Here is a 21900-nt window from a genome sequence, read left to right on the forward strand (position 1 = left end):
CAGACCTTCGGAAAGATGGAGTGGCTTTGAGCCACATTTCTTGGCCACCCAAGTGTGTGTTTGCTTTAAACAATGCCTCTTGTTTCATGTAGTGTTTAGAGAGTGAGCAGTTTTGAATGTTTCATATATTTATATATGCATAATTGTATATGTGAAATCAAGCATCACTATTGCATTGCTCTTGTTACACAGTGATTTAAACAAACCTCTAACTCTATTGTTACACATTGGCTGGTCACTTCATCTGCATCATTTGAGGCATCGGGGTGACGCGTTTTCCGTGTTCAAGCAAGGCTGCATGATTAATAAAAATGAAACCTTAATATGAGTTCACAGAAATAAACGTTTAATGTGAATTATTAAAATGTATTTAATTAAATAAATGTGCTGCGTTTCAGAGTCAAGCATGTGTTAATTTGCATGCAAGCAGGTAATGATTCACCTGTGTTTTCAGCATCTCAGAGGCTCAGTTCCTGATATAAAATAAAATAATTATTATATTACTTTTATTAAATATTACATTTTTATTTTACAGTGAAATATAACAATAGTAATGTGTATTTACTTTGTAGCATTTTTTTATATTTTTATGTATTAGTAGTAACAACAACAAAAAGGTTTTTTGTTATTTCTTTGAATATATAATACTAATACAATTATTATTATTATTATTAAATCTGTATTCATATATAATCACAACATTTTGGCCAAATTTTGCAGGTCCGCAAACTAGCACAGGAATGTAAATTTAAATTTTATTTGATAAATTACTATATTATTTTTTTTATTTATATTATTTTAATTCTATGGTAAATTAAGTAATGTTTATATTTATGTTTCATAGTAGCAATAATTATTATTATTATTATTATTATACCCATATTGTTAAATTATTACAAAATTCTGTCTGTATTGTGCAGGCTTGCAAACGAGTATAATTAAATCATAAATCAAAATCATGTTTTTTTTTCAGGAAAAGTCAAACAGCTCTACTCAAGAGCTCTGCTAAATATCTCGTAGAGTTTATGCATGTAATAAATCAGCTCTGTATTTTTAGTGAAATCAGGTGAGCAGGAACTGGACATGGAAACACTGTGCTCCATCATCATGGCAACTGAGCAGAAACTTCGGCCTTCAAAACATTGTAGCGCTGTTTGCCAGTTTATTATTTATAGACTGGGAACAGAAGCTTTCAGAGCCGTTTTGAAGGCATTATGGGTAGGAATGAACCAGATGAGCTCACCCTCTCTCGTGAAGGGGTCACAGCTCTAAGCTGTGGTAAAGCCCACTTTACAACCACTTTGGAAAAAGAACCATCATCTCCGAGCCAAGAAATGTAAGCTCTGTGCCCCGTTTCTAAACCTACCAGAGCTCTTATAATGTGTAAATGATTTGATAATAAGCTATAGGCTATGACATCATTGCACATTCATATATTTTAACCTAACACAGCTGCTATATAAACTATGATATACTTGCTCTGTTCCCTACAATTGCTGGAAAACTTGACTTTCTGGCCAACATCTTTGAAGCTAGTTTTCTTTAGATCATAACTCATTGACTATGACTCAAACGTTGCCTGTTTATCTTAATAAAGATGACACCAGAGTGTCTGTTAACATTTATGAAACGAAGGAGGAGTAGTTTGACAATTTTGTCAGGATTTGCACAGGGTATTGTTTTTTATATGATTCATTATTGAGGGGGTGATATTGAACAAGCCAAAAAGCTTTTTTTTTCTGGCTCACACTACTTTTATTTTTCTATTCTTTGGAATTGAACCATAACGTTTTTCTCAGAAATTGAACCATATAGGGTCTTAAAATCCGAGATGGCAGAATAAAAGTTTGTTAAGAACCAAAATGAAATTACAGCCATGACATCTTTGGGGAAAAGAAACACACACTCACACATATATATATATATATAAAGTGTTTTTATTTGCCTATGTTTGAGCTGCCACTATTGGCATATAATGCGACAAAGATTGCGATAGATTTTATTATTAGACTTGCTAATCTCTGAGTTAAAACAACATAATGATGCTGCCATCTTTCTGAAGTCCCCCATAGTTTAACACTCAGTAAATACATCCATGACATTCAAGGCAGCTCAGGATTTATGAAATATTCTTAGATTTTAATTCTAAAGCTTTGTGTGCTTGATCAGTTTAATGTCTTCTTTTAAGGATGGAAGTCAGGGGCCAAAATGTATGGTGCCCTTTTTCTCCATCGTGTTGTGGAAGCTTTGATTTCCTGAGGGTCGATGGAAAAGACATCTTTTGCTTGGACGCTTCAGTCCATATATTCCTAGTTTGCTGATATATTTACTGTTCCTTGGAGAGGTCTGCGGTTATTTGTTGGTTTTGGACAAATCGACTGTTTCAGCCTTTTTTATTATTATTATTATTATTGATAAACCAGCAAAAAATATTATTTTTATTTATTTTATTTTTTTTTAACTACATTTGTACACATTTGTGGACTTTGAAGGTGGGCTTTTAAAATTGAACCTTAGATGTCTATACAGTTTTTATTATTTTATCTTTTAAATTGTGTCTAAAGAGATAACTGTGAATTGCTAGTCAATTCAACAACAAGTTACACACTGAATTAAACAAGAAAATGTTAAAGACTCAAATAGTAATTTCTTGTTAAAAGAATTACTAAAATCTTTGTTTCATTTACAACTTGCAGTATTTTTTACGACTCACTTTTTCCAAGAGTGCCAATTTAGTCAGACATGAAATAGTTTCTCGAGTTTGATTCCCCTCGAGTGAAATATAATCGAGGCTGCTTTTGAGGGAATTGCTGAGGTTAGTTACCTGACTGTTGTAACGGTTCCCTGAGGCCGAAATCTTAGACTGTTTACTACGGTCAGAATCACTCAGGCTTCATCTGCTTTCTAATTTAGTTATTTTCTTTTTCTTATTGTTGTTTGGCATCTGCTTGCTTTTGAGTCTCTGCCAAGTGAAGTCTGTGCGCCCAGAGCTCTGTGTTTGCCGTACAATTATAATCAGAACGACAGACTCATTTTTCACTCGTTACATAACAACACTTTTCCTCCATCTCCGTTATTTCCAGCATTTTTGTTTTTGACTATCAGAAATGGGTTTTCCACAAGATATGGGTTGACTCCAGTCGAGTCATGAGTTTAAACCGCAGATGAAAAGTTGACCTCAGCTGACCTCTGCTTTTCTCTCTCATTCTTTTTAAGTCTGGTTTTCATATTTTGGTTTTGATCATTTTTTGATCTGAATTGATTATTATTTATTTATAAATATAAGTCATGCAAATAAATGCATGTTAGCATCATAGTGGAAACTTTTGAGCAATCCCGCACCACAAATGCATGACATGCTACAGTAACTGTTTTCAGCCATGTTTACTAAAACACATAAACATTTCCCTCATCTCTTCAGGTGAGCTTCTGGTTGGTACGGGAAATCCTGACCGCTCAAACCCTGAAGATCCGTGCTGAGATCCTGAGCCACTTCATCAAAATTGCAAAGGTACATTAATGAACAGCTCTTTACAAAACCAACATTTAATAATGTGTGATGATTTCCCATAATGCAGTGCTGCCTTATATTTTAAGACAACATTTTTGGAACCGTCTATGTTGTCTTAAAATACTGTCTATGTAGGCAGCACATTATAAATTGGATCTAATGAACAATCAGGGCTTTTACAGTGAGTCTGGATTAGATATTCTGTAGAAACATACACTAATGATGTTGAATCGCTCCAGTCGTGTCGTGCTAGAATAAAGCTGGATGTTTGTGAGTTTGTCTAACTTTGACGGTTCACCTCATTAGTGTGCACTACTACAGAGGGATTTTAATACAGTATGTTCCTGCTTTGAAATGAGGTCATATTGCACGCTAAATAATCAACAAAGCGTTATTATTTTGTTTTATTATATAAGCATGCATCAGTTTTCCTTCATATTTCCATTGGTTTACACAAAGTGCTTAATGAATTCAAGCCAAAGCTAACATTTGCAATATATAGAGTGTGTTTTTAATAAATACACTTTTTTCCCATATTTTTTGTTATAAATTTGTCCATATTCATTGGCAACTGTATGGTTGGGAAATCATTTTATATGCTTCTCTTATTGATTTTGATCCTTGCACTTTCTTTGCAATATGCAGACGTTCTCGGTTTTAGAAATATTATTCACTGTTCATATTTATACTCTTTCTGGTCATAGCTCCTCAAACATGACCCGGCACTATTTAGGTGTACTTTGAAATGTTCTTTCTGCTTTTGCTGATTTAAAGACCGCAACAGTTGCACTAAATGCTGGTATAAATTTATATTAGAATTAGGTTATCTCACTTTCTTCTACAACAGTTTAAAGGAATAGTTCACCCTCAGGCATTCCAAGAAAATGATGAATTTGTTTTTCAATCCGAACAGATTTGGAGAAATGAAGCATTGCATCACGTGCTCATCAACAGATCCTCTGCAGTGAATGGGTGCCGTCAGAATGGGAGTCTAAGCAGCTGATAACAATGTCCTCGATCCATAATAATGCTTCCTCCAGCGATAAGGTCATCTGGTCTGAATAAGGAGAGAAATCTGCACCAATCACGCAATGTTCACAAGCCAAAATAGCTCTAAACAAATATATGGGTGGATTTTTATGTGAGAGACTTTTTCACTGGAGGAATTCATGGTTATGGACTCGTATTTTAGCCTGAAGTGACGGTTTTAAGTTCAAATATCGTAATGGTTTATATGTTTCTTACAAACATGCAGCTTTTGGCTTCTCTAGATGTTAACTGATGGACTGGATTGGTGTGGATCACTTGGAGTTTATCATGATGTTTTTATCAGCTGTTTGGACTCTCATTCTGACGGCACCCATTCACATCAGAGCATCCAGTGATGCAAAACTAAATTTCTCCAAATCTGTTCTGATGAAGAAATAAACCCATCTACATTTGGGATTTTTTTTTTTATATATTCAGCAAGTTGTAATTTGTTGTATGAACTATTCATTTAAAAAGTTGCATTTGTAATTTTCTCTAAATGCTTTTTTATCACAGATGTATTTGCTGATACTTAAACTTTGTTATTATTTTTGGAAATCCGCTAGAGGCACAGCAATTGCACACTTCACTTTTAATGCAATTGAACACCCAGTACGAAGAGTTTGGTTTTGTTTTTCATCTTGAATTTGATAATTACTCCGTCAAATGTTTGCCCACCCTTCATCTGGATAAAGACATCAAAACAAGCCACGTCATCGAAGCGGCTGGAATATTATCCTTCAGAAATCTCATGACTAAATCCCAGAGGAACATTTAACGACAGAACAAAAGCTGAAAAAAAAAACTCAGATTGTAGTCATCATGTGTCATCACGGGATCCTGGCGTGCCAAATTTGCTGAAGTGAGCACAAATCAGTTCTCCATCATTCTAGAGTTTGTTGGGTCTTCATTGTAGGATTAATGATGAAAGCAGGTCTGTATCTCACTGAAGGCCACTGTCTTGGATGGCGTCCAATCAGAGAGCAGTGATGGGAGTTTTGAGTGTGACATCATCTAACCTAACAAACAGACAACAGTACATGTCTGCTTCATTAGAAGTGCATTCTCTGTGTTTTCACAAATTGAAACCCAACCATTTCTGAATTGAGAACTTTTCATTACCTACGCTTAATAGCAAAACATGATAAAGTGCAACCAGTAAAATGGGAGCGATTGCCAAATAAATTTACTTTTTCAATGCAAACAATTATTTTCTTCTGTATTTTGTCTTGTTCGTCATTACAAGTATCTAAATATTCAAGATACTGTTGTCGATGGCGTAAGATATATATTTTTTATTACTATTTTTTTTGTCTTAATTTTAATCAAAATAAAGCAAGTTTTTGCGTAAGACAAGACAAAAAAATATATATAAACTTATTTTCTAATCGTTGTACTTGTTTGGGATTTTTTTCACCATCATGTTACACTTGAGGTCTGCATGGTCAAAAATGACCGGCCTACAAAAAAATAAAAAAATAAAAAAGTTATGCTATAATATTATAATAATATTGGATTCAGTCTTTTTCTCAGCTTGTTTTCTTACAATTGAACGGAGTGATCATAGGCCTCGTCAGTGCTTTAAGTGGCCCAAAAGAGGTGCTGGTACTCTATTATAGCCAAAAAATATATATTTTTCTGTTATTTATTTATTTATTTATTTTTTGATGATGATTCGCCTCATCCCCTGATGTAACAACAACTATATTGAAGGGGTTTTATATACAGCAGTCAACAGGCAACCTTAATAATAAATCCTTTTATTAGATTGTGGATTTGCTTGAGCTAGAAATAACTACTGTACATAAATAAAATGTGCAAAAGGATTTTGAAAAAATACCCTTAGAAAGAGCTACTGCATTACTGCATTCAAACTTCCAAACTGACTCAAATGATTCGCGAACCAGCTCCGAACTCCCGAACTGACACAAATAATTCGCGATCCCCAAACTGACTCAAATGATTCGCGAACCAGCTACGAACTCCCGAACTGATTCAAATGATTCGCGTTCCCCAAACTGACTCAAATGATTCGCGATCCAGCTACGAACTCCCGAACTGATTCAAATGATTCGTGTTCCCCAAACTGACTCAAATGATTCGGGATCCCACTCCGAACTCCCGAACTGACTCAAATAATTCGCGATCCCCAAACTGACTCAAATGATTCGCGAACCCACTACGAACTCCCGAACTGATTCAAATGATTCGCGTTCCCCAAACTGAATCAAATGATTCGCGAACCCACGCCTAGCTCCCGAACTGATTCAAATGATTCACGATTCACAAAATGACTCAAATGATTCGCGAACCCGCTTTGAACTCCCGAACTGACTCAAATGATTCGCAAATCCGCTACGAACTCCCGAACTGATTCAAATGATTCGCGAACCCGCTCCGAACTCCCAAACTGACTCGTGCCTACCGGCCCACTTAAAAGTACTTTTATTTCTGAAGTTAAAGCTGCAGTAGGTAACTTTTGTAAAAATCTATTTTTTACATATTTGTTAAACCTGTCATTATGTCCTGACAGTAGAATATGAGACAGATAATCTGTGAAAAAAAAAAATCAAGCTCCTCTGGCTCCTCCCAGTGGTCCCATTTGCCATTTGCAAGAATACCATCGCTCCCGGTAAAAAAACAACCAATCAGAGCTGCGGTGCACCTATAATAAGTGTTTATATTCGGACTATTTTAGATTGCTTCGGGGGTACCGCGGCGGAGTAACCCAGTACCTTTGTGATTCTTCATAGACATAAACAGAGAGAAGTAGTTCCGGCTACGATGTTCTTCCGCAAGACGCAAGCAGTTCTGTTTATTAACCGCTAGAGCTTCAAAAGTTCCCTACCGCAGCTTTAATGTTTCTTTTAAGCGATTTAGGATGATTTTAGAATGTTTAGATATTAGTTCTGGAAAACCCGATGAAATACTGAGGAATATATCTTTTTTTTTTCTTTGTTTGCAGTGTTGACTCTCTCTTGTGCTTCAAACACACTTGGTTTATGCATCAAGTTTTCCGAACTGTATATCAATTCATCACTTGTTTCTATGTCTGCAGAAACTTCTAGAGCTGAATAACCTTCATTCTATGGTGTCGGTGGTGTCTGCATTGCAAAGCGCTCCCATCTTTAGACTGAGCAAGACCTGGGCGGTAAGAAACACACTTGCACACATTGAATGACAAAATCCAAACCTGCACCATATGATACAAATAGCATGAGCTGCATAAAAAAACATACAGAAAAAATATATGTCATAATCATATGTCTATTTGCAGTCATATTTCACATGTAGAAAAATATTCCTCTCAGATGTCTTTGTATATAAGGCAGGGCAGATGATATGATCACATGATTGACAGATCTAGAGTGAACACGCTTTATTTAATGAATCAGAGACCGTCCTCAAGAAATGGTTCGGTCCAATTCGGCTCACTTCTGGGAATGGTTTTGTCCCCACAGTACAGCGAAATAAAGCCAGACTCATCACAGACCTTAATCAAAATGTCTGAATTATACAAATGTGTTGCTCATACATCACCATAATTACATTTTCAGCACTTTACCCACTTAGTCCTGTAATATTTTTTTTTCTGCTGATTTTGAAAGTGATGGTTTTTAACATAAGCGTCTGTCGTTTAAAATGGAAAGTTACTCTTTAAAATCTAACTTTGTGGAGAAAAGTGAAATGCAAACATAACACTTTTCTCATTCTGCTGTCTGCTGTATGGTTTTCAATAAGTGTAGATGGCAGAAAACATTAGTCATAACTACTGATTATCCCAAATGAATATTTTGCATGAAATCAAAGTTGTGAAGGACTGAAAGCAAAAACAACAACAACAACAAAAACACTCATTTTAAACTACATTTCAAAGTCATGGGATGGAAAGAAGTTTTTTATGTTTTTGGAAAATCTCTAATGCTTACTAAAGTTTTATTTGTTTGGTGAAAAAAAAAATACAGTCAAATCAGTAATATTGTGAAACATTATTACGATTAAAATAACTTTTCTTCTTTAAAATATTGAAAAATATAATTTTACGCGACAGGCGCGCTCAGAGCTAGTGCTGTCACTTTTGAGAAAAAATCATTTTCGATTTTTAAGACATAAGTGTTCATTGAATCGATTGTAAAATCTCCAAGATTATTTTTAATAATGATTAATAATAATAATTCAATCCATTTTAAAAAAACTTTAAAAGGCCTTGAGAACAGGCCATGTGTGTTTTTTTTTTTATTGAACGTTACTGACACTAAGCAGGCATATTGTAATGCGCAAAAAGGCGCAAAATAAGGCCATTACAAATTTATTGGACAGGAAAACAAGTCGATCAACATTGTCGGGGTCCAGAGCAGAACGTTTTTCATTCACTATATGTCCAGCTGTTGAGAAGACGCGCTCCGACCGCACTGATGTCCCAGGGACACTCAGGTACAGCTGCGTAGGTGGGGGAATTACTGCCAATTTCCACCACAAAAGCCGGTCGCTCTCAGCTTGCAATGGTCCTTTTCATAACTCATAACTCGTCTACTGTGCTGCGAGACCTCCAGATGATCGTCTTTACGTTGGGCCGCTCACACAGGACGCGGTATGCGCAAAGACAGTAAAAGAAATGGACACAGCGACCTCATTGGAACTCAATTGAGACAAGTGAAGCCCATAGCGTTTTTTAGCACTTCCGTTTCTGACGCGCAGACTACAAATGAAGCTTGATGACGTCAGCAACCTGTCTGACAGATGTAAATCTTCTATTAGCTGTGCGTGCAAACTGCCATCGTTAATCTTGCAGAGACGGCGAGCTTGAGCGGGGAGTTCTTTGTCGTGAGTGAGCAGGAGTAAGTATTCTGATTAATTATTTTGTATAGTATTTTAAAATGTAACGCCAGTACGCCATATTAAGTTAATTGCCTGCGAGCTTCTCCTACTGTCTGTACGGTAATGCGACAGAGAGCCGAGTGGTTATGACGCAATCGTTAGCCTATTTTTTACAAAAACTGTTTATACGGGGCCATAATGTAACATAGAAGGTAATGGAGCCCTTTATACATTGTCGTGTATCTTTAGAAATAAATAATGGACAAACGGAGTGTTTAAACGCCTCAGATGTAAAGTTATTCTCTGTCAAAGTGACGCCATAATGAATGGGAGTCAATGGGAATGCTAACGCAAGTGAAGTTCTGCTAAAAGATGGCAGCGCCCACCCGACTTCAACTTCCGGTCGAGTTCCTTGCTGCCTGGGTATGGCGGCACTTGCCCTTCTGATACAACGCGATTTGCGCTGCGCTGGGCTATGGTGTAGGCAGAGTTTTAAAAACTTTTAGCGGGAGCTCTTTCATAGTCTGTTGTTCCTCCTTTCGGTCAGCAGCAAACATGTTATCTGTCCCGTTGTAAGAAGCGAGCGATATCGCTAGTCCTGCTGATGAGAATTAAGAGAGAAGCAAGGAAGAAGAGGCTGTGGGTACGACCTCAAACTTGTATCGTACAACTCAGGAAATTCTGACACACACACCGTACTAGCCGTTCATCCATTTTAATTTCCGTGCTTGTTTGGATCCCCCGACAAGTATAGGTCTTTCCCCGATTCTATTGGTCGCGCTGGTAATCGTCACAGAGCGCAGCGGCAAAAGTTGAACTATTTTGAACTTTGACTGCGGCGTGCGCTGAAGCACGCAAATGATGCGCACCGCTGTGCTTGCGCTTTGGTCGACGCAGCAACAAAACATCCTTGTGCGGCGCAAGCCATTGAGATGAATGGGTTTTATAGCGCTGCGCATAACGCGTCTCTCACTCTATCTGCTTTCTTTTATTTTCATATTGTTTGATGTTGTTAGATAACTTGTATGATATTAATATGATGCTATTTTAATCTGAGTTTTCTAATTGATTGCTATTATGGAAGCTTGGTTCTCCCACTGCATAAAACAAGTTAAAATTATCTTTTCTTTTCTTCTTTTTTTTTGGCCCTTACAATTTAATCTTTTTTATTTTTCAGAATTGTGAAATAAACTTGGAGTTGCATGAAAAAAGTTGTATTTTGAGTATGTCTTGGATAAAAACTTGCAATTGGGGTTCAATATGTTATTGCATTTAAATTTTAGCCAAAAGATGTATTTTATGTAACTGTCTATGTTTTTGAAACAATGCTCTGCTCACTAGATTTGAATCATTTTGGATCCATTGGTCTGATCCCTAATGTGTTTTAAACTCAGTGTTTTTGCTATTCTGTTAATGATTTTTAGCTGCAGGTTTAGTTCAGTCAGACTCACCTCTGTGTTTGCTGTGGATGATGCCAAGATCAACTCTTCAGGCAGTTTTATGGCCCTGTGGGGGCCATCAGAGACACTTTGTCCTTTTAAAAGCCGTTCCACAGCCATCCAGAAGCTCCGTGGCGCCGGAGGTTTGGCGTTGATCAAGGTGATGTGGATGGGAGGTTTTCATTTATTTACGGCATAAGACATATGAACGTATCTGATATAATGTCAATGGAAAAACATAAAAAAATGGTTGTTCAAAATCTCAAGGCCTTGACTGTATACAGTACATTAGATGAAGATAATAATGATGTCGCAAAATCTTATTAGCATCTCTGATGTTGCTGCTCATTCTTGCACTATGATCTCGCCAGATTTGATGAATCAGTTTTCATGGAAAAGTAATTAATCTGTCCACACTCGAAGGGAAATTCCACCCCAAAAAATGAAATTTGTTATCATTTACTCACCCTCATTCCTCAGTTTGATCAATGCCTCATGGACGGTGGCCTGAAAATACCAAATCAGAAGACTAAAAGCGAATAAAACAACATGAATGTTCTTGTCATGGTTGCAGCAGTTAAGGACGGAATCTCACTTTACATCAGATTTATCACATGCAATTAATTAAATATAAAATATAGGTTTATGATATATTACTCTTTAGGTTTAAATAAATTTTATTTCAAACATTTGTAATTCTAGTTTGACAGACCTACTTTAGCTTTTTAGCTCAGTATCGTGTCTGGTTTGAACTCAGTGTTACGATTAGTGATTTAAACACTAATGGCACGTATTAAACTGGCTTGTAACTCGTCACACACCATGTGTGCTACATGAATGATGCAAAAAAACGTTTATGGCTCTGTGATTTGACTCTGCTATATTGAAAGTAGCCCAGGTCTAATTGGTGTCCAGGGACCAGTAGTGCTTGTTTCATCCCCTAGTTACCAGCAACCAATATATCTTTCCTTACACTTGCTCTCTCAGCCAGAGACCTCTGGATGCTTTTGCAAGGTCCTGCACACATTTTCCCTCTCAGTCACTTCATTATGGCGTTTTACATCCCAGAACAGGAGCTTTTTCAGTGCCTTTGTTTCAAACGGGTGATTTCAATCCCCACCATTATTTAAAAAGTAATGTCAAACGCTGAAGAAAGATAATCCAGTGTTCTCCGGGAGGATTAGCCTGTCAAGAGCTTCTCAGCAGCTGGCACTGAGAAAACTGATTTGAATCGCAGATTCAGAAAATACTGGCTAATATTCGATGTTACGCATGCTGAAACCACCTGAAACATGCTATATATCCGCTTTCAACACCCTAAAGCCCAGAACTACCGCTAGCAAGATCGTTTTCCAAACCCGTGATTTAGATGAGCTCTGACTCTTACCAGAAGAAACTGTTCGCTGCATTACAGGCTTCATTGATGGGAAGGTCAGAGTACTGTGGACATTAGTTTTATTTATTTATTTTTGTGTGCAAGGAAATCACAGATACAGATGGTCCCACGATTGTGGTTGATTCATCTTTGGCTTCGATCAGTGAACGCTTAACCCCATAAGCGCCAGTGATATCCTGGCGGACAGCTTAGCGATCTGCAAAGTCACTTTTGATGGCAGCGCAGTATGCAATATGCAATACTTGAATGTAGGATTGCAACAGAGACTTTGCATGCACTAATTTTACTATGAATGGGAGAAAGTACAACGCACAATATGATGTAATATGTCCCACTTTCTAAATAAATTGGCCTCCAAATAAACAACTCAAATGGGACTTTGGCTACAACCAGGGATATGGATAGCCTTTCCACACATTTAACGCCTGCCCTTTACTGCAGTGTATGGGAAACACCAAATTCTCTTAAAGTGTGACAAAACAGTGATTAAACCCCACAGTGTGACAGCAGAGCAGGACTTTCACAGTTTCTTTTCATTTGTCCAGTGATTTTTCATTAAAACGTTTGTTTGATTATTTGAAGGATCCTTCCAATGTGAGTATGTTTACAACAGAATAAAAAAAATTAAAAGTTCATTCTGAGTTTATATCTCACAATTATTTCTTCTTCCAGATGAAAACTCGAAATTGTGTTCAGAAATAAATCTAAACAAGAAAAAGTCAGATTTGAGAGAAAAAGGCGCAATTACCTTTTTTTTATTCTTTGGCAGAATTCGCAAACCAGAATTGTGAGAAAAAAGTTGTTTTCTTTTTCTTTCTTTCTTTCTTTCTTTCTTTCTTTCTTTCTTTCTTTCTTTCTTTCTTTTTCCAAAACTTTCAGTTGCATTTGTTTTAAGCCCACATGTAAAGATTGTCCCCTTTAAAATACCTCTAAACTGCATTTTAACAATTTCTTTAATTGTTTTACATTCATATTCATTCTGCATACAGTTTGTGATTCAAATTCAGGAACTGAACTGTAATTTAAAAGGCTTTGGCAATTAAAAATCTGAATGGAAACATAAGCAAACAGATTATTTCTGAGCATAGTGGTGATCATATGTGAGAATGTTTTTTTTTTTAACAACAGCTACATATTTTGACATGCACAGCTGGACTCTGGACTTCTTGTCAGGCAGATGTCAGGTGGTCAGACTGGGCAGTAAGTGGGCAGCTAAATTCAGTTATCAATTCAGCATTTAGTATTTAATCCTGTTCTATACACGCACAGCTCAAAAAACTCTTAGGGCATCACATGTAATATAACATTGGTTAAAGAATGCAGATACTAAATGTGCAAGATGGTGTCAGTCTTCCTAGTTTTGAGATTGAGTTCTGTTCCATACACACTTGAAATTATATTTAGGGGATTCACTCCCATATTTAAATGCGGCCTTAGTCTCAACGTCATCATCAGATTTAAAAATTCAAATCCATTAAATTCCACTTCCTGTCATTCTAATTCAAATTTCATATCTGATCCTGCATGTTGTAACCAGTTCATTTGAAATCCACACTGTGCTGGAACTAATTCTTCAGCTCTGAATTCTGCACAAGCCTGGTTTATGAGCAGAAAGATAATCTTGTATATGAAAGCGCTTTGGCTTTTTAATTGACAGAGGATCCAAGCTTGATTATAGAAGCCTGGTTTGTTGCATAGAGATGTTACACTGGCTGTTAATCCATCTGACAGTGTTTCCATTGATCGTCTCGCTGGTGTGTCCGCTTTCATGTGCTATAGTGGAATATGCCCTTTACTTCCAGGATTCCTCGTGTCAGTTCTTCCCTGTGTTAAACATTAATGATTACAGTGGAAATAGGCATCTGTGAGGCATGTAATGACATAAACCATTTGTTCTAGTCCGTTAAATAAAAACGCATGCAAATTTTTACAAGTCATTCTCAATTGCTTCTAATTTCCTGATATTTGGACACAGTCGAAGAATGTGGGTGAATCTCACAAATGTTCCAGTTATATTTAAGCTCGAAAACACAAGTTAAAAAAATTGCAGAAGAAAAATGAAGGCTTTTTCGAGGATTATCATGCAGAGATTAGATTATCTCTGAATGTGCTGCAAGTTTAATAGGAACTTGTGTCCTAGGTTTATAGCAGATTGCTATATGTGACAAAATAATTGCAATAGTCATGCAGCCCTATTAATTCTTTTAAAATGTAAACAATCACAATAAAATGCTTAGTAATGGATAGTATTTTATCCATTTACCGACCATTAAATGACATCGGAGTCTGTTTAATTAGTCATTCTGTCCAAAGAAAAATTACTGTTTCTCATTGATAAAGTTACTCCATAACCACATTTTGTAATTATTATATTATATTATATTATATTATATTATATTATATTATATTATGACATTGCTTTGCATTGCATTTGTGTTTTAGTTTTGAAATGAAATATTATTTATACATTTTCTTGACCCTTTTCCTGAGATTAGTTCCTGTTTGAAACGTTGAGTTTTATTAGCAAATTTTAGCCCGAATAGTCAAATAATCATAAAAGTAATAATAGCTCCGTATTTGAAAATATTTTAGGTCATGTTGTTTATTATTACGTTGTTAATAATAACAAAGTTTGTGTCATAACTGCAGCTCTCAGAGCAAATGATTCTGTTCCAGAATTCAAAATCAGAAATTAAATAGTCATAGTTTCTGTTCTTTTGGTTTGTGGTTACATATGTTCAAATCATTTATGTCTGCAGTTCATGTAAGCATATCTGACGACTCCAAGCAGCGAGGCCTTGTGTGTGTTTGTGTACACATCCGTGTTTCCTATAGGTCTCGACCGCTTCCTCTTCCCTTGCAATCCATCCGTATTCATCATACACCATCCCTTCCACACACATTCATCCATCACATTTCCATCAACATCCATCAGATCTGCTCACCACAAACATGAAACATGACACAGTCTCTTCTTACACTTCTCACCCCACTGCCAACTATAACACCAGGATGCTGACTGTCCTGATTTTAAATCCTTTTACATATTCCACTTCATCGGCTCACTCTACGTTTCCACTCTAGAGGAGTTGAGTTACTGTATGTCTTCATGGCTTCATGCTTTAGCTTTGGCATCTGATGTCCATCTAGCTCAGTCTCAAATCCTACCATAAAATGTTCCTATGCATCCTCGAAAAGGATGTTCGACGGCTTGTGTGTTGGAAAAGTGTTGTGTCAGTGTGGAGTGATATACTGGACATAAACTGAAAGGAAATTGCCTCTTGTGCAGTAGTTTTTTCCATCAGTCCCACTGTGCACCTTGTATATCCATGACTTTCCAGCTTCTAAGTGAAGACTTTATTTTTGTTTAACAGTACTTACACTTTGCACTCTCATACCTATTGGTTAGTCATTAGAACAAACCTTACTCATTCTGAAAATGTTAAGATGTGTTCCTGTAGCTCAAACAGTAAAAGCCCAGGAAATGCATGAACTGATAAAATGTAAACCTTGAATGCATTGTAAGTTGATTTAGATAAAGGTGTGTGGTAAATACATAACTCTGAATGTAATAGTCTAGTTGGATGTCTAAAAAGAAGTCTAAAACTAAATGTGTTTCTCTGGTCAAAAACCATCACTAAAATGAGATTCAATCAAAAAACTCAGACACTTTTTGTACACATTTTTTTAAGCCTTTTTCATGTTTCTACACTAGCATTTAAAAATGTGTAAAATTTATTGGATTTGTATTCAGCAAGGAAGCATGACATTGATTAAAAGTGACATTAAAATCATTTATAATGTGACAAAATATATGTTTCAAATTAATTGTTATTTTGAGCATTCAGTTCATCAAAGAATCCTGAAATCCTGATGGTTTCCACAAAAATATGAGAAAGCACAACTGTTTTAAACACTGATAATTATCAGAAATGTTTCTTGAGCAGCAAATCGTCATATCAGAATGATTTCTGAAGAATCATGTGACACTGAAGACTGGAGGAATGATGCTGAAAATACAGCTTTGCATCTTTTGCAATATAATTAACATTATTAATTCTGTGTCAAATTACACTATTCTCTGTTAGCGTTTTTTCAGTATATGCGTTTACACAGCTGTTGTTTGATTGAATACCTTGACTAGCGCCTTGATGTTTCACAGCTCTGTTTTGCCCACAGTTTTCTACATTACTCAGTGGAATTTCAAATGTGTCTAATTCTTCCCATCATGAGGTATTTACCTCTGCAAATGTGCAAGCCTTTAGTATTTTCCCCTTGAGACTCCTAAACCAATGAGATTGGGGATTCCATGAGCTCATGGCATGACCAGCCGGAGTCGTTATTAATGAGGCACATGTATAAAGACACAAGTGTCTCCTGAGTTTTGCACCACAGCCGCTTTGGCTTTGGAGTTGTTGGTTGTATTTTGAAACAAGCTGGGTGGGCAGAGGTACAGTATAAACTATTAAACCTATTGGGAAAAGGAAGCCAGAATGTTTAGATGTTTTGCTATAGTTTGGTTTTCATTTTCTTCTCTGATATTGTAGCACTTGCACAGTGGAAAAATGACATGTTTTTCACTGTCAATTAATAATCATCACTCATCACAATCTCCAAAAGAGATAAATCTGATACATTTTACGTTCACATGCTTGCATAGCGTTTGGCTTTGAACAAGGATGGTTAACGAATAGCAGCTTTATCTTCAGGACCGTTTCACTCAGATTTACCATCTATACTACAGATCTTAAGGTCTTCATCCTCCAGAAGTGTGTTTTAAGAGTGTGTGGTGCAGGTCAAACCCAGGGCATGACCGCTAACAGGTCTGAAGTCTAAAAGAAGCATCAGAAAACAGTTGGTCTGATGGTTTCCCTCTGCAGTGTTCGTTCACTCGGGACAGGCTGCTAAAGATGTTTGTTTGCATTGCTCGGCGCATTGAGAAGGTCCATTTTTACGATCCACCAGCTGTGTTTATTCACTCTGTGCGACTGGAAATGTTCATTCAGGTCCGTTTGACCCGCATTTGATTTTTAAGCTGCTTGAGATGCTGGTTGAACTATTTGTTGTTTCTTGTATTTTTGTGACTTTCTCATTTAGGGTCATGAACGTGCATGTACACCAATTTTCATTTGGAAAGACTACACATTTAGCTTAAATCAATTATGTTAGAGGTCAAATCAACGCTTTGAAAATGAGTCTGGTAAAAAATAAAAATCTGAAAACCTTTTATTGTAGCTTGCAAAACATAAAAAATGAATCACATGACAGCTTATGAAACCCAAAGTACTTGAAATTGAAGACTTGTCATCTGAATTATCCAAAGAGATAATTCACTGTTTCTTCATCTGTCTGAGTTTCACTGTGCAGTTCATTTTGAATAAAAAAAAAAGAAAAATATGTGTCAAATCAATCCATAACACAAAGGAAAAGAGGACATTTCTTGCAAGTTTTATGCATAATATATATTTTAGTCTTTGTAAACCTACAATAGAGTTTTTCTGTTGTTGTTTTTACATGATTCTTTCATGTTTTTCAGCGTTGATGTTTGGTCAATTGCATGGAACCCAAGGGCAATTCACTTGCACAAACCAAGTCCCCTGATTTTTATAATAAAAAGAGGGTTAAATCATTGGTAAACTGCAGTCCTCAGCCACTTTTTTTCCATTTAACCAGTGTAAATGAGCATGAACCTTCAATACAGTCTCTAAAAAGAAGTCAGTGTTCACTAAAAATGTAGATAGAGTGGATGATTGGTGTTTAATTCGGTTGCATTTTTTGTGTGTGTTTATTTCTGTGCAGCTTGTATGTTGTTAAGCTATGTTTTTAAAGTAGCTTCTGCATGAATTCAGATGAAAAAATAACAGAGTGCCGTAACTCTCCTGTTTTTCTTCAGCTTATCAGTCGGAAGGACAAGGCCACGTTTGAGAAGCTGGACTACCTGACCTCCAAAGAGGAGAACTACGCCAGGATGAGAGAGTACATCCGCTCCCTCAAGATGGTGCCATGTATCCCCTACCTGGGTGAGTCCTCATCTGGGTGTCTGCTTTCTCCCCAAACATGCTTTACTTCACCTGCCAGTGGGGCAATGAACCGGAAGAATGGTCTTTTTAACATTTCCCAACTCACCAAAGAGATTCTCTAAATACAGTATTGTTCAAAATAATAGCAGTACAATGTGACTAACCAGAATAATCAAGGTTTTTCGTATATTTTTTTATTGCTACGTGGCAAACAAGTTACCAGTAGGTTCAGTAGATTCTCAGAAAACAAACAAGACCCAGCATTCATGATATGCACGCTCTTAAGGCTGTGCAATTGGGCAATTAGTTGAATTAGTTGAAAGGGGTGTGTTCAAAAAAATAGCAGTGTGGCATTCAATCACTGAGGTCATCAATTTTGTGAAGAAACAGGTGTGAATCAGGTGGCCCCTATTTAAGGATGAAGCCAACACTTGTTGAACATGCATTTGAAAGCTGAGGAAAATGGGTCGTTCAAGACATTGTTCAGAAGAACAGCGTACTTTGATTAAAAAGTTGATTAGAGAGGGGAAAACCTATAAAGAGGTGCAAAAAATGATAGGCTGTTCAGCTAAAATGATCTCCAATGCCTTAAAATGGAGAGCAAAACCAGAGAGACGTGGAAGAAAATGGAAGACAACCATCAAAATGGATAGAAGAATAACCAGAATGGCAAAGGCTCAGCCAATGATCACCTCCAGGATGATCAAAGACAGTCTGGAGTTACCTGTAAATACTGTGACAGTTAGAAGACGTCTGTGTGAAGCTAATCTATTTTCAACAATCCCCCGCAAAGTCCCTCTGTTAAAAAAAAGGCATGTGCAGAAGAGGTTACAACTTGCCAAAGAACACATCAACTGGCCTAAAGAGAAATGGAGGAACATTTTGTGGACTGATGAGAGTAAAATTGTTCTTTTTGGGTCCAAGGGCCACAGGCAGTTTGTGAGACGACCCCCAAACTCTGAATTCAAGCCACAGTACACAGTGAAGACAGTGAAGCATGGAGGTGCAAGCATCATGATATGGGCATGTTTCTCCTACTATGGTATTGGGCCTATTTATCGCATACCAGGGATCATGGATCAGTTTGCATATGTTAAAATACTTGAAGAGGTCATGTTGCCCTATGCTGAAGAGGACATGCCCTTGAAATGGTTGTTTCAACAAGACAATGACCCAAAACACACTAGTAAACGGGCAAAGTCTTGGTTCCAAACCAACAAAATTAATGTTATGGAGTGGCCAGCCCAATCTCCAGACCTTAATCCAATTGAGAACTTGTGGGGTGATATCAAAAATGCTGTTTCTGAAGCAAAACCAAGAAATGTGAATGAATTGTGGAATGTTGTTAAAGAATCATGGAGTGGAATAACAGCTGAGAGGTGCCACAAGTTGGTTGACTCCATGCCACACAGATGTCAAGCAGTTTTAAAAAACTGTGGTCATACAACTAAATATTAGTTTAGTGATTCACAGGATTGATAAATCCCAGAAAAAAAAAAAAATGTTTGTACAAAATAGTTTTGAGTTTGTACAGTCAAAGGTAGACACTGCTATTTTTTTGAACACACCCCTTTCAACTAATTGCCCAATTGCACAGCCTTAAGAGCGTGCATATCATGAATGCTGGGTCTTGTTTGTTTTCTGACAATCTACTGAACCTACTGGTAACTTGTTTGCCACGTAGCAATAAAAAATATACTAAAAACCTTGATTATTCTGGTTAGTCACATTGTACTGCTATTATTTTGAACAATACTGTATCTCATCTCAAATCTTTCTCCAATGTCAGCCATTCAGAAGTAGCCGTGTGTATTCACATTTGTATTTGGCAAGTGAAATATACAATACTAACGTTTAAAAGTTTGGGGTTTCAAAGATTTGTATTGTTTTGGAAGTCTCTTCTGCTTAGAAAGATTGCATTTATTTGAGGGGAAAACACTTTAAAAACAGTAATATCTTGAAATATTATTAGAAATTTAAATAACCATTTCCTTTTTTAATATATTGTAAAATGTAAAGGTCAAAGCTGAATTTTTTTAGCATCATTACTGCAGTCTTCAGTGTCACATGATCTTCAGAAATCTCTCTAATATGCTGATTTGATGCTCAAGAACCATTTCTGATTTATTATTATTGTTGAAAACATATTTTTGCAGAAAACCGTGATAGGATTTTTTGGCTTTGAATTTTTTTTTCTTGAATTTTATTTGTGAAATTAGAAAACTGAATGTGTCCTTGATGAATACAAGCATTAATTTCTTTAAAAAAATACTCTTGCAAAACTTTTTAACGGTAGTGTAAATATTGATAGTATTTCATTGGATTATGGTACATTTAATCTTTTTTAGAGATCCATAAAAGCATGAAATTGACTTTCTATGGCTGTATATGTTTATATTTATACATGTATCTCATCTGGACATTTAAACAATATTATACATATTATACATTATATGTATGATTATATAAACAAATTGAACTTCTAACTAAATCATAAAAAACATTCTGATATAAAATGTCACATTCAATTCAGCGCAGCAGTTTATGTAATAAGAGAGAAACTTGTTCTGTTCATGTTTCGTGGGGCCAAATGTTTGTAATTAATTGGATCTTTCCATGAAATATGTGGACATCCTCAGCCTTGTGGTTTCTCATATTTGTTTTAGAGAACATCATGGCATGTTTGGTCATCTTACAGAGTTTCTAAAACATGATAGCATGCCTGATGCATGTGTTTACAATAAGATAACAAGTGCTCTCAGTGTTTGAATATGAAACATACTATTCAGATTTGTGTTTTGTTTTTGTTATTTTAGGCATTTTTCAGTCTTTTCCCATGTACTCTCTCTCTAATGTGTATTGAACCCCATTATCTGTGCTCTGAACTCTATCAGATCACAGATGCACGGTTCTTTATTATCTCACAGATTCTCAGTAAGTCTGGAGACTCAACAATACTCATATTCCTAAGCACTTAGTCATTTACAGCCGCTGTTCTGATTTACCTCAAATTGGGTGAAGATGGAGTGCTACACATTAAATGATTATTTCTGGTACTCTGGATTTGATTTATAGACATGTTACAGGTGCTGTTACAGGATTTCATTTTCTTGCAGTTTTGTTGTTGGGATCACATGTTGTCTGGACATGAAATTGGTAGTTTCATGCACCCAAACCATTGACTAAGCATAAAGTGTTATACATTCTCTAGTTTATTCTGGCCAAAAACGGTTCACTTGAGATTGTTTTTAGTTTTTATGTGCTGTTAATCTGAAATACAGTAATCATTGGCCGACATATAAAAGCATTGTAACACAAGGTTTTTTCCTTCCTGTGTGCAACATGTCTGTGGGATTTTGCTTTGTTATTTTGGACTAAATGTGGAGCCGTCATTTTAATTCGTTCATTTAGTGAAGATGGAAGATGGCAAGAACACTGTTTGCATTAACATCCCCTATATCTTTGACATACATGATTATAAAACAGAGAACTGTGGACTGTAGGTCAGATTGACGTTAAATAATGCAGAACAAAACAAACCATATATTGGTTTCTTGTCACATTTTGTCTGTTAAAGGAATAGTTCATTCAAAAATGAAAATTTGCTGAAGATTTACTCACCTTCAGGCCATCCAAGATGTAGATGAGTTTGTTTCTTCATCAGATTTTGGAGAAATGTAGCATTGC

General features: G+C 36.2%; 1 protein-coding gene across 5 annotated transcripts in view; it reads left to right on the top strand.

Annotated features, from left to right (window-relative positions):
• The window catches only part of LOC128014862 (ras-specific guanine nucleotide-releasing factor RalGPS1), a 113560-nt gene that overhangs the window by 29858 nt on the left and 61802 nt on the right, over positions 1 to 21900 (top strand). For all 5 annotated transcript variants that reach the window (XR_008183717.1, XR_008183716.1, XM_052598548.1 and 2 more), the window contains 3 exons: positions 3422 to 3511; positions 7599 to 7691; positions 18087 to 18213. Coding sequence is in view for 3 of the 5 variants with exons in the window: in XM_052598548.1 (XP_052454508.1) it covers positions 3422 to 3511; positions 7599 to 7691; positions 18087 to 18213 (310 nt within the window). In the remaining 2 variants the exon portion in view is untranslated. The remainder of the gene's footprint in view (positions 1 to 3421; positions 3512 to 7598; positions 7692 to 18086; positions 18214 to 21900) is intronic.

The sequence above is a fragment of the Carassius gibelio genome, chromosome A5, assembly GCF_023724105.1.
Source record: "Carassius gibelio isolate Cgi1373 ecotype wild population from Czech Republic chromosome A5, carGib1.2-hapl.c, whole genome shotgun sequence".
In the NCBI taxonomy this organism is placed as follows: domain Eukaryota; kingdom Metazoa; phylum Chordata; class Actinopteri; order Cypriniformes; family Cyprinidae; genus Carassius; species Carassius gibelio.